The sequence below is a fragment of the Microcaecilia unicolor genome, chromosome 4 (assembly GCF_901765095.1).
Source record: "Microcaecilia unicolor chromosome 4, aMicUni1.1, whole genome shotgun sequence".
In the NCBI taxonomy this organism is placed as follows: domain Eukaryota; kingdom Metazoa; phylum Chordata; class Amphibia; order Gymnophiona; family Siphonopidae; genus Microcaecilia; species Microcaecilia unicolor.
The window spans coordinates 291,519,542-291,532,230 of NC_044034.1; the positions used below are offsets into that span (position 1 = coordinate 291,519,542).

At 50.2% G+C, this 12,689-nt stretch overlaps 1 protein-coding gene across 1 annotated transcript in view; it reads left to right on the plus strand.

Moving 5' to 3' along the window:
* VAMP5 (vesicle associated membrane protein 5) overlaps positions 1 to 9,723 on the plus strand; it is a 69,378-nt gene extending 59,655 nt beyond the window's left edge. Inside the window, exon 3 of the mRNA XM_030201683.1 lies at positions 7,465 to 9,723. Coding sequence (XP_030057543.1) covers positions 7,465 to 7,608 — 144 coding nt within the window. The 3' untranslated portion in view covers positions 7,609 to 9,723. The remainder of the gene's footprint in view (positions 1 to 7,464) is intronic.
* The last annotated feature ends 2,966 nt before the right edge of the window (positions 9,724 to 12,689 follow it).

Here is a 12,689-nt window from a genome sequence, read left to right on the forward strand (position 1 = left end):
AGATCACCACTGCCACTGGGACTAACCACTGCACACATTACACTGTGAGAAAAGAGGGGAGCTATGTGGGGTTACAGCTCTTGTCAATAGGGACTTAAGAAAGTGGACTATGTGCAATGAGCCAGTCCTAGTTTTCTACCCAGCGTTTGCAGAGACTTGTAGATCTGTTTCTTAAGATAGTGGAACTTCACCTAAGGCTAAGTTGGTGTATCTTAACTCTATCCTGGAGAAACACCTTGTCATAATTAATATGCATGAGATACATTTGCCTGCATTTGATCTCCAATGTATGCAAATTTATTTCGTGCATATTCATTGGAGCACAGATGCTAAGTTACCCATATCCAGGCTGGAGGCCTTTGAGCCAACCCTGGTTTTGAACATACATCCCAAAATAGTGTGGAATTTGTAGTACTTGATCCTGCCCATTGCAATCAGTGTTGCAAGTCCCTTAATGCACTAGGACGGGGTGGTAAGAAATCCAGACCTGTCCCAAAATCTTCAGGCTGGAATTGAGTAACTTGGCAGCTCTGGTGTAGCAATCTTGAAGCGAAAAATAAAAAGGTGGGAAAATAAGCCAGGCTATCCAAAGAATGGAACCAAATAATCTTTACTTAAAAAACAAAATTTAATAATCTTCAAACAAATAATAATATAACAATAATGTGTTATTGTTATATTATTATTTGTTTGAAGATTATTACATTTTGTTTTTTAAGTAAAGATTATTCTCCGAGGACAAGCAGGCTGCTTGTTCTCACGACTGGGTGACGTCCGCGGCAGCCCCCACCAACCGGAAAGAAGCTTCGCGGGACGGTCGGCACGCAGGGCACGCCCACCGCGCATGCGCGGCCGTCTTCCCGCCCGTGCGCGACCGCTCCCGCCAGTTCCTTTTTTTCCGCGCCTGGAGAGAGTCGTGCTTTGCCGCTCTCTCTACTTCAGCCGCCGGATTCTTGCGATCGCGTATACGCGGATCGCGCTTCGTTCATTTAATTAATTTCCTTTTATTATTTTTCTTTTACAAACAAAAAAAAAAAAAAGAAAAAGAAAAGACTGCGCGTGTGGAGCACGCGCTCCCCTTTTCCCTCGCTTCCAGCGGGGACGCCTCGTTGCGGCCTAGTGGCCGCTCGGTCGGCTAGTTTTTTCGTGGTGTGATTTTAGCCACCATTGCCGACTTTGACTTCGCCGACGCGATTTTTCCGTCGATGTCCTCGAAGGTCCCGAGTGGATTTAAAAAGTGTGGTCGCTGCGGCCGGCCGATCTCGCAGACCGACACCCACGCTTGGTGCCTCCAGTGCCTCGGGCCGGAGCACAATCTCAAGTCGTGCGCGCTGTGTCTCGGTCTCCGGAAACGGACTCAGGTTGCGAGGCAAGTTCTGCGGGACCGTCTTTTTGGAACTTGCGCCGGCCCCTCGACGTCGACCTCGACGGCATCGGTATCGAAGGCCGGATCTTCGGTACCGGTATCGATGCCCGAGACATCGGCACCGATGGCAGCGACCCCAGGAGAACAGGTCCCGTCGGCCCGCCGGTCCGCCGGTGAGAGTGGGGTTGAGAGGCCGCGTGGGCTGTCGGCCCCGGTCACTCCCTCAGCTCGGGAGCCACGGGACCGAACCCTGTCGGACCCGGTACCTCGAGACCGAGGGGGATCGACCTCCTCCTCCTCCATGCCCTCCGGCGCCGGTGACGTGCACCGGAAAAAGGACAAGAAGCGCCGTCACCGGGAGCCCTCGGTGCACCCTGAAGGGGAGTCGACGCCGAAGCGTCATCGCAGAGAGGAGAGATCTCCGTCGGTGGTGGAGGTACCGACGCGTCGGGGTTCCGGCACCTCGGTGCCGTCTCCTGGCCCCCAGCAGCTTCTGGCACCGACACCCTTACCGGCCCCACCGCCTTTCCCGGCAGCGGGCCTGGACGAGTGCCTCAGAGCCATCCTTCCGGGGATCCTGGAAGGGCTGATGCGCCAGGCTGTGCCGGCGTCGGGGGTGCTTGCGCCCCCGGCGCCGATGACTGTGGCGCCGGCGAGCTCTAGCCCGGCGCCGGGGCTGTCGACACCGCCGCCGCTTGCGGTGCCGGTCTCGACCGCCACGCAGGTGGAGTCCCCGTCGACGTCGATGGAGGGAGCTCCGTCCCCGCCGGCGCGGGAGTCCACCGCTCGACGACACCAAGGCCTCGGTGCCTCGACGTCGAGCCGGGCCCGGTACCGGACTCAGCTACATGAGCTAATGTCCGATACCGAGGATGAGGACTCGTGGGGGGAAGAGGAAGACCCGAGATATTTCTCCTCAGAGGAGTCTACGGGCCTTCCCTCGGACCCCACGCCGTCACCGGAGAGGAAGCTCTCACCTCCTGAGAGTCTCTCCTTTGCCTCCTTTGTGCGGGATATGTCTATAAGCATTCCCTTTCCCGTGGTCTCTGTGGAAGAGCCGAGGGCCGAGATGCTCGAGGTCCTCGACTATCCATCACCACCTAGAGAGTCCTCCACGGTACCGCTGCACAATGTCCTGAAGGAGACGCTGCTTCGGAACTGGGTGCGACCACTAACTAACCCCACCATTCCCAAGAAAGCAGAGTCCCAGTACAGGATCCACTCTGACCCAGAGCTCATGCGGCCCCAGTTGCCCCATGACTCAGCGGTCGTGGATTCTGCTCTCAAGAGGGCACGGAGTTCGAGGGATACCGCCTCGGCGCCCCCGGGGCGGGAGTCTCGCACTCTGGACTCATTTGGGAGGAAGGCCTACCAATCCTCCATGCTCGTGACCCGCATCCAATCTTACCTGCTCTATATGAGCATCCACATGCGGACCAATGTGCAACAGCTGGCGGACCTGGTCGATAAGCTCCCGCCGGAGCAGTCCAGGCCTTATCAGGAGGTGGTCAGGCAGCTGAAGGCGTGCAGAAAGTTCCTGTCCAGGGGGATTTTTGACACCTGTGACGTGGCATCTCGTGCTGCGGCCCAAGGTATAGTGATGCGCAGGCTCTCATGGCTGCGTGCCTCTGACCTGGACAACCGCACCCAGCAGAGACTGGCTGACGTCCCTTGCCGGGGGGATAATATTTTTGGCGAGAAGGTCGAGCAGATGGTTGACCAACTGCATCAGCGGGAAACCGCTCTCGACAAGCTCTCCCACCGGGCGCCTTCAGCACCCGCCCCCGCGGGCGGGCGTTTTTCCCGGGCTCGGCAGGCTGCACCCTATTCTTTTGCGAAGCGTAGGTACAACCAGCCGGCCCGAAGGCCTCGTCAGGCACAGGGACAGCCCCAGCGCGCTCGTTCCCGTCAACAGCGTGCGCCTAAGCAGCCCCCTGCGCCTCCACAGCAAAAGCCGGGGACGGGCTTTTGACTGGATCCATGGGAACATAGCCGCCCTACAAGTGTCCGTACCGGACGACCTGCCGGTCGGAGGGAGGTTAAAATTTTTTCACCAAAGGTGGCCTCTCATAACCTCCGACCAGTGGGTTCTCCAAATAGTGCGGTACGGATACGCCCTGAATTTGGCCTCCCTGCCTCCAAATTGTCCTCCGGGAGCTCAGTCTTTCAGCTCCCATCACAAGCAGGTACTTGCAGAGGAACTCTCCGCCCTTCTCAGCGCCAATGCGGTCGAGCCCGTACCACCCGGGCAGGAAGGGCAGGGATTCTATTCCAGGTACTTCCTTGTGGAAAAGAAAACAGGGGGGGATGCGTCCCATCCTAGACCTGAGAGGCCTGAACAAATTCCTGGTCAAAGAAAAGTTCAGGATGCTTTCCTTGGGCACCCTTCTGCCAATGATTCAGAAAAACGATTGGCTATGTTCCCTGGATTTAAAGGACGCATACACTCACATCCCGATACTGCCAGCTCACAGACAGTATCTCAGATTCCGCCTGGGCGCACGGCACTTTCAGTATTGTGTGCTGCCCTTTGGGCTCGCCTCTGCCCCACGAGTGTTTACAAAGTGCCTCGTGGTGGTAGCGGCCTACCTACGCAAGCTGGGAGTGCACGTGTTCCCGTATCTCGACGATTGGCTGGTCAAGAACACCTCGGAGGCAGGAGCCCTCCGGTCCATGCAGTGCACTATTCAACTTCTGGAGCTGCTGGGGTTTGTGATAAATTACCCAAAGTCCCATCTCCAGCCAACTCAGTCTCTGGAATTCATAGGAGCGCTGCTGAATTCCCAGATGGCTCAGGCCTACCTTCCCGAAGCGAGGGCCACCAATCTCTTGGCCCTGGCTTCGCAGACCAGAGCGTCTCAGCAGATCACAGCTCGGCAGATGTTGAGACTTCTGGGTCATATGGCCTCCACAGTTCATGTGACTCCCATGGCTCGTCTTCATATGAGATCTGCTCAATGGACCCTAGCTTCCCAGTGGTTCCAAGCCACCGGGAATCTAGAGGATGTCATCCGCCTCTCCACCAGTTGCCGCACTTCACTGCTCTGGTGGACCATACGGACCAATTTGACCCTGGGACGTCCATTCCAAATTCCGCAGCCCACGAAAGTGCTGACGACGGATGCATCTCGCCTGGGGTGGGGAGCCCATGTCGATGGGCTTCACACCCAGGGTCTGTGGTCCCTCCAGGAAAAGGATCTGCAGATCAACCTCCTGGAGCTCCGAGCGATCTGGAACGCACTGAAGGCTTTCAGAGATCGGCTGTCCTGCCAAATTATCCAAATTCGGACAGACAATCAGGTTGCAATGTATTACGTCAACAAGCAGGGGGGCACCGGATCTCGCCCCCTGTGTCAGGAAGCCGTCGGTATGTGGCGTTGGGCGTGTCGGTTCGGCATGCTTCTCCAAGCCACGTACCTGGCAGGCGTAAACAACAGTCTGGCCGACAGACTGAGCAGAGTCATGCAACCGCACGAGTGGTCGCTCCATTCCAGAGTGGTACGCAAGATCTTCCGAGAGTGGGGCACCCCCTCGGTGGATCTTTTCGCCTCTCAGACCAACCACAAGCTGCCTCTGTTCTGTTCCAGACTTCAGACACACGGCAGGCTAGCGTCAGATGCCTTTCTCCTTCATTGGGGGACCGGCCTCCTGTATGCTTATCCTCCCATACCTTTGGTGGGGAAGACCTTACTGAAGCTCAAGCAAGACCGCGGCACCATGATTCTGATAGCGCCCTTTTGGCCCCGTCAGATCTGGTTCCCTCTTCTTCTGGAGTTGTCCTCCGAAGAACCGTGGAGATTGGAGTGTTTTCCGACTCTCATTTCGCAGAACGACGGAGCGTTGCTGCACCCCAACCTTCAATCCCTGGCTCTCACGGCCTGGATGTTGAGGGCGTAGACTTCGCTGCGTTGGGTCTGTCTGAGGGTGTCTCCCGGGTCTTGCTTGCCTCTAGGAAGGATTCCACTAAAAAGAGTTACTTTTTCAAGTGGAGGAGGTTTGTCGTTTGGTGTGAGAGCAAGGCCCTAGAACCTCGTTCTTGCCCTGCACAGGACCTGCTTGAATACCTTCTGCACTTATCAGAGTCTGGCCTCAAGACCAACTCAGTAAGGAATCACCTTAGTGCGATTAGTGCTTACCATTATCGTGTGGAAGGTAAAGCCATCTCTGGAGAGCCTTTAGTCGTTCGATTCATGAGAGGCTTGCTTTTGTCAAAGCCCCCTATCAAGCCTCCTACTGTGTCATGGGATCTCAACGTCGTCCTCACCCAGCTGATGAAACCTCCTTTTGAGCCACTGAATACCTGCCATCTGAAGTACTTGACCTGGAAGGTCATTTTCTTGGTGGCAGTTACTTCAGCTCGTAGGGTCAGTGAGCTTCAAGCCCTAGTAGCTCATGCTCCATATACTAAATTTCATCACAACAGAGTAGTGCTCCGCACTCACCCAAAGTTCCTGCCGAAGGTGGTGTCGGAGTTCCATCTTAACCAGTCAATTGTCTTGCCAACATTCTTCCCCAGGCCGCATACCCGCCCTGCTGAACGTCAGTTGCACACATTGGACTGCAAGAGAGCATTGGCCTTCTACTTGGAGCGGACGCAGCCCAACAGACAGTCCGCCCAATTGTTTATTTCTTTCGACCCTAACAGGCTAGGGGTCGCTGTCGGGAAACGCACCATCTCCAATTGGCTAGCAGATTGCATTTCCTTCACTTACGCCCAGGCTGGGCTGACTCTTGAGGGTCATGTCACGGCTCATAGTGTCAGAGCCATGGCAGCGTCGGTGGCCCACTTGAAGTCAGCCACTATTGAAGAGATCTGCAAGGCTGCGACGTGGTCATCTGTCCACACATTCACATCTCATTACTGCCTCCAGCAGGATACCCGACGCGACAGTCGGTTCGGGCAGTCGGTGTTGCAGAATCTGTTTGGGGTGTAAATCCAACTCCACCCTCCAGGACCCGAATTTATTCTGGTCAGGCTGCACTCTCAGTTAGTTGTTCTTCGTAGGTCAATTCCTGTTGTTTCCTCGCCGTTGCGAGGTTCCATTGACCTGGGTTCTTGTTTTGAGTGAGCCTGAGAGCTAGGGATACCCCAGTCGTGAGAACAAGCAGCCTGCTTGTCCTCGGAGAAAGGGTATGATACATACCTGTAGCAGTTGTTCTCCGAGGACAGCAGGCTGATTGTTCTCACCTACCCTCCCTCCTCCCCTTTGGAGTTGTGTGTTTCATCTTTTGCTAGTCATTCAACTGGCGGGAGCGGTCGCGCACGGGCGGGAAGACGGCCGCGCATGCGCGGTGGGCGTGCCCTGCGTGCCGACCGTCCCGCGAAGCTTCTTTCCGGTTGGTGGGGGCTGCCGCGGACGTCACCCAGTCGTGAGAACAATCAGCCTGCTGTCCTCGGAGAACAACTGCTACAGGTATGTATCATACCCTTTTGGTTCCATTCTTTGGATAGCCTGGCTTATTTTCCCACCTTTTTATTTTTCGTTTCACGCCTTGTGGGATCTATTGAGTTCTCCACCTTTTGTGGATTCTCTTTAGACTGTAGCAATCTTGAAGACCAGACTGGCTAAGTATGCTCCCAGGACAGGGTTAGGAAACAATGTTGTAGGTCTGTACATGCATGACAGTAAAACCACAACAGGCTCAGTATATAGACATGGAACTATACAGAAACCCGTTGTGGGCAGTGTCTCCAAATGTGCTAATTTTGCACATGCAGTGACAGTAATGAATCTCACTCCTAAGCTACCCTCAGGCTTTGTGACATCCTTGCTTGCACAGCTGCATGCTACAAATTCTTCCAGTGTCAAATACATCCACTAGCACTGCCAGCTCTCACTGGCCCTAGCAACAACATTCTTTAGGAAGAGTGGGAGGAGGAGAAAGGGATGAAACATTACATAAAGCAAACTCCACACAATGAACAAATATAACAAAAGCAGCCTATAGTGAAAGCTAACAAGGAACATCAACCAATCAAAACAGATCTGGTGGTCCTTCCCTGATGAGATAGGATGATCATTTTTTCACCACACAGTAAAGAGATAGTAAGGTGAACAAGCTTACTTCATGTCTCTATTCCTCTTGATCCCTTTCAGAGCATGAACTTTGCTAAGACAGCTGTAAACGTGGAACGCAAGACACGGTGGAAGACCACAAAGTGTAAGATCATTGTAATCTCTGCAATAGTCGTCGTTGTCCTGCTTGTTTTGATCATCACCATCCTCATCATCTACTTATAATGAGCAATATTAGGAGACAGCCATGCTAAGAATGAGGTGAACAGTGGACAGTGACCTTGGAAGAAACTGTGACAATCTCCCTGCCTGCCTGGGATAGAAACTCAGAGTTCCCTTCACTCATGGACCAGAACCTGTCACCTTTGGATCTCTAATCTTATGCCTTTCTTGACTGACATTATCCATTTGTATATTACAAGTGGAAACACACACAAAAAACCTGAGTGATGTTATTTTTTTGTAAAATATTTCCAGCCCTATGCTCATTAATTCTCGCCTTCTATGGCCTATGAAGGGGATCTTTGGGTCAACACTCACTCATTCCTCTAGAGAGCCACAGAAGGAATGCCTAGATCAGTACACACTGTCACTCCTTGTGGCACCCACGGAAAGGAACCCCAGGCTCACATTAAAGCCTGCCTCCTCTGGGGACCCAGGAGGGCATCTCAGGGCCTATGCTAACTGCTGTTTCTGCTAGATCCTAAGAAGCAGCTTCCTGGCCTCATGCTCATAGTCTGGCCTCCTGGATCCCAGAAGGGGAATTTCTGGATCAATGCAGGAACAAGTAACAGAGAAGCCTGGCAACAACCATGTTTTTTAATGGCTGCTGGGTTATCTGCCAAACATAATTGTATTTTTGTTCATTTTCAGACTGGGTGTCATTTTTATGTCTCATAAACTTTATTTTCTGTAAAACTATACTTTCATTCTTTCCAAAGACATTTGTATGGAACAATGGAAAGTGTCCCGACAAAATATTCACACAGATGAGGGTGAGTTCTGGATCAGTGCATAGACTGAATTTGTTACCACGCTTTATTACAATTTCATATTCCACGGAGTCTGGTCCAGTGCATCTTGGATATGGCACATGGGTTATCAGCATGGACACCAAGAGAGTAGATTCTGGTATATGCCATGTGGGTAATTCTTTATAGAGCCAAAGGCCTGAGTTCACATTAAGTATTAACACTAACAGAGTTCCTCTGAGGATGCATAGGTTGGGTTACGGGTATTGGTACCAAGAGACAGGAGAATGAGGTAGACCATATGGGTTGTCAATCTCGGTAATGAGAAGCTGGGTTTTGGGATACAATAAACAATAGCATCAGGAAAGTATGGGCTCCAGATTGCTCAGGGGAATTTACTGGTTCAAATCCAGTGGAGATCACTGGGAACTTAAGAAAGTGTACTACATGAAATAACTTGGTGGATATCTGTCCAATTCCAGGGGTCATACCACAATCATGAGTCTGTGAGGTTGGCTGATATAATGGTATAAATCATATAGATTATCTGTGTAGTACTGAAAGAGGAAATTAGATAATGACAAAATAAAAAAAAGACAGTAATCCTTGAGGAATGTATTCTGTCTGTTCAACCACACCACACTAGAACTCACACACTAGCTTGTCTGTACTGAGTCTATGCCCAGGCCTGCTTCAGCCTCTCTCTGTTCATCTAAACAGACAGACCCTGCGCTCACACCTGTCATAGGAGCCAACTTTTCAAAATTACCGCGGGGTGCTAAACCCAATGAAAATTACCTCTCCCTGGACATAGTCAAGAAGTTTGTTTATTATTGGGGATGCTCAAGAACCCACAGAGCTGGCTCCTATGACAACTGTGACACAGGCATCCTCTCACAACTTTAGATATATGCTATCATTCACAATCCCCCAGTCTGATCGGAAAGAAAAAAAAGAGTAAATGATTTAAAAGTAATGAAAACCTGCAGTAGCTTAGTATCTCCTCCTCCAGGGAATGACAAGTTTGTTTTAGTTTTCACCTTACAAGGTAGAATCCTAATGGTTAAAATGCAGTGGGTTAAAAACATGGGGAACTTGGTTTAATTCCCACTGCAGCTCCTTGTGACACTGGGCAAGTCACTTAATCCTTCACTGCCTCAGAAAGTTAGATTGTGAGCCCACTAGGGACAGTGAGAGTAGTCTTCTATCCAGGGAAAACCAGATGAGCCAACCTGGTTCTACAACCCTAAACTTTCTTTTGACTAGTACAGATTAACCTGTTTCTTTTCTATGCACACGGCTTTTGCTCTCGTTTGCTGCTTTACCTTGTATATAGTTGAGTTCAATAAACTCTCTCATGCAGTGTGAATTACTATTTGATTAGATCAGGGGTAGTCAACCTCTGGCCTGCTATTGAATTTTATACATCCTGCGAGACAATGAGAAATATATGCAGAAAACGGCCCACAGAAATGTCATTAACCAGAGTTTTGTTGTCCTTGGAACCATTGAAAGATACAACGGGATAAGACTTGTTTGACAGTGTTAGAAAGTGTTTGGAAAGACAGAATTATATAGTAACAGACCATTCTGGTAATAATTTATATTCAGTCATCACACTGAGTTTTGTTGACAGTGAAATATAGGATTCATTTATTAATTTTTTTGTGTGCAGCCCACTGTATATAAAGGTTGCCCATGGATTATATGCTTTGCTAGAGCTCATAAAGACATTCCATAGGGATGACTTTACCACCCACTCACCCCCATTTTTTATGTGAGTCTACTGGATCCAGAGATCCTTCCATGACTTTCACCAGGTCTGGGGGTAAGAGAAAGGACATTTTATAACAATAAACCTTCTAGGAACCTAAAATACAAACTTCCCTGGGTATGAGAGCACCTAATATTTAGGCATGATCAGTTACACCAGCCTGAAAGTGCTGCAGGGATGTGCATAATTGACAGTATTCTGTTAGTTACGCACATAACAGCCTTACCCCTATGTAATCCCCTTGCAAATACATGCTATTATGTAAGTTAAACAGGTATTTTGCAGAATAAGGCTTAGGCAGCTTTTATATGTATACATAAGCACACACATGCATTTACTAGTATTTTTTTTTTAAGTTCAAATCATTTTTATTGTTTTCTTTTAACAAGGGAAAAGTGCAACGGAACAGTAAAACAACACAGGAGCAGTAGTATTGAGACCACAACAGAATATACAGCAACCTCAGGGGTCCTTTTACTAAGCTGCAGTAGAAAGTGGCCTTAGCATGCCCTTAAGTGGGGTTTTCCCGCTCGCTGAGGCCATTTTTGCCACAGAAGTAAAATGGCTGTTTTTCTATTTTTGATATTAATTGCCATGTGTTAATGTCATTAGCACATGGCCATTAAAAACGATTATGGTATGAGTGCTTACCACCACCCACTTTGTACCTGGATTCTATATATGGGGCTGGAAAATGGGCGCAGAAATTTGCACGCGGATCAAAGATGTGTGCGTAAATTAATTAGTGGTAATAATTATTGCATTTAATTGGCACCTAATTTGTAATGCACACAGTTCAAAAGGGGTGTGGTTTTGGGCAGTGAAATGGGCATTCCAAAATTTACACACGTAGTTATTTAATATGGCCCAGTGTGTATAAATATACATGCAGGGATCAGTGGCGTAGGAAGGGGGGGCGGTGGGGCGGTCCGCCCCGGGTGCACGCCGCTGGGGGGTGTCAGCGCCTCGCTGGTTCCTTGCTCTCTCTGCCCCAGAACAGGTTACTTCCTGTTCCAGGGCAGAGAGAGCAAGGAACCAGCGAGGCGCCGACACCCCCCAGCGGCGTGCTCTCGGCGGATTGCCCCTCACCGCCTTCCAGGTATGTTCTCACGGGCGGGGCGGGGGGGGTGTTGCGCTACGGAGGGGGGAGGGTGCGTCGCGCTGCACCCGGGGGGGTGCGCAGCGGCGACCCACCCCGGGTGTCAGCTGCCCTCGCGACGCCACTGGCAGGGATTTACTCCACGTTTTTGCTGGTATAAATGGAGGTGCATAGTTTTAGGGCTGGGATATCGACTAAGCGTTTTCTATATATTGTGCCTAAATCTAGGTGCCGCTTACAGAATACTCTTAGCCAGAAATGTTTACTGTGCGGATTTTATAGGTGCCTTAGAATTTGGCCCAATGTGCAAAATATGTGCATAAATGCCAACCTTCCACCTAAATGCTGTTTTGTACATACATGCATAAGTTACCCAGCATGTATTTTAAAGGTAGGTATACATTTAGGCAGAGTCTAGGTGGAGCCTGAGCAGGACTCACTCTTAACAGAATATTATAATTTACAAGCATATCTCTGAGCATTTACACCATTGCTCACACTGTAAATGGGCCCGCTGCTCCAGTATGGGGGGAGGAAGCCGCCTCCCGCGAATAGCCAGGACGTCACAAAACTGCCACCAGGAAATACTTCAAAAACATTCCTTTATTTTCCAGATTCATAAACAAAACTTCACTCCAGAGTAGAGACTTGCTTCTCAGTCAGGGCTGTTCTGCCTTGCCTAGTACATCAGCCAATTACACAAAGACTTTGCCCCCTTCCCTGAGGGGAATGCAAGAGCCCTTTGGAAATCCCTGCTTTTTATCCCAGCCAGTAACAAACAAATAGTACTTGTCCCACACGCAGGATTTCCCCTCAAGACAGTTAATCACCAAGCAGCCTTTATTTCCAGGAGTTGCAATACTTTTGGGACTTCGTTAAACCCAAGGTATTTCAGTCTGCACTGCTCCTCTCCTCCTGAACTGAACCCCTCTTCCCACCAGGCAACCCTCCTTCATAAACAAGCCTTCCAACTTCAGAGGTTCTCAAAATAATCAGGTATCACAAAAGAAAACAGGCTTCTCTACTTAAGCAGGGTTTAAACCAAAATAAATTCCAAAACCATGTAGGTCCCAAACCTTCAGAGGCTGCCTTCCTCAGCTCTCAAGCTCCCATTCCGTGCTGCTTTTTTCCCCTGCTCAGGCTGATTAATTCCCTCTTCCATCCAATCCTCCTCCTGCTTCTCAGCCCACCCCTCCCTATTACAGGTGGGCAGCATGATATACAGATTGCTGGTCCCGGGAACTGGCTCCTTCATTCACCCTCCCTCTTGTGGTCAGAGACGGTATATGGCCAGCTTGCCTATCCCCTGGGATCTCACTGCTAGGACTGGAAATGCATTCTGGGATATGTAGTTCATGGTTCTGCTGCTTCACTCTATACATCAGGGATGTAGCCTTGTCACAACACCTAAATTATAGGTGCATATTTCATTTATCACATTAGTATTCTACTTTCCTTTATA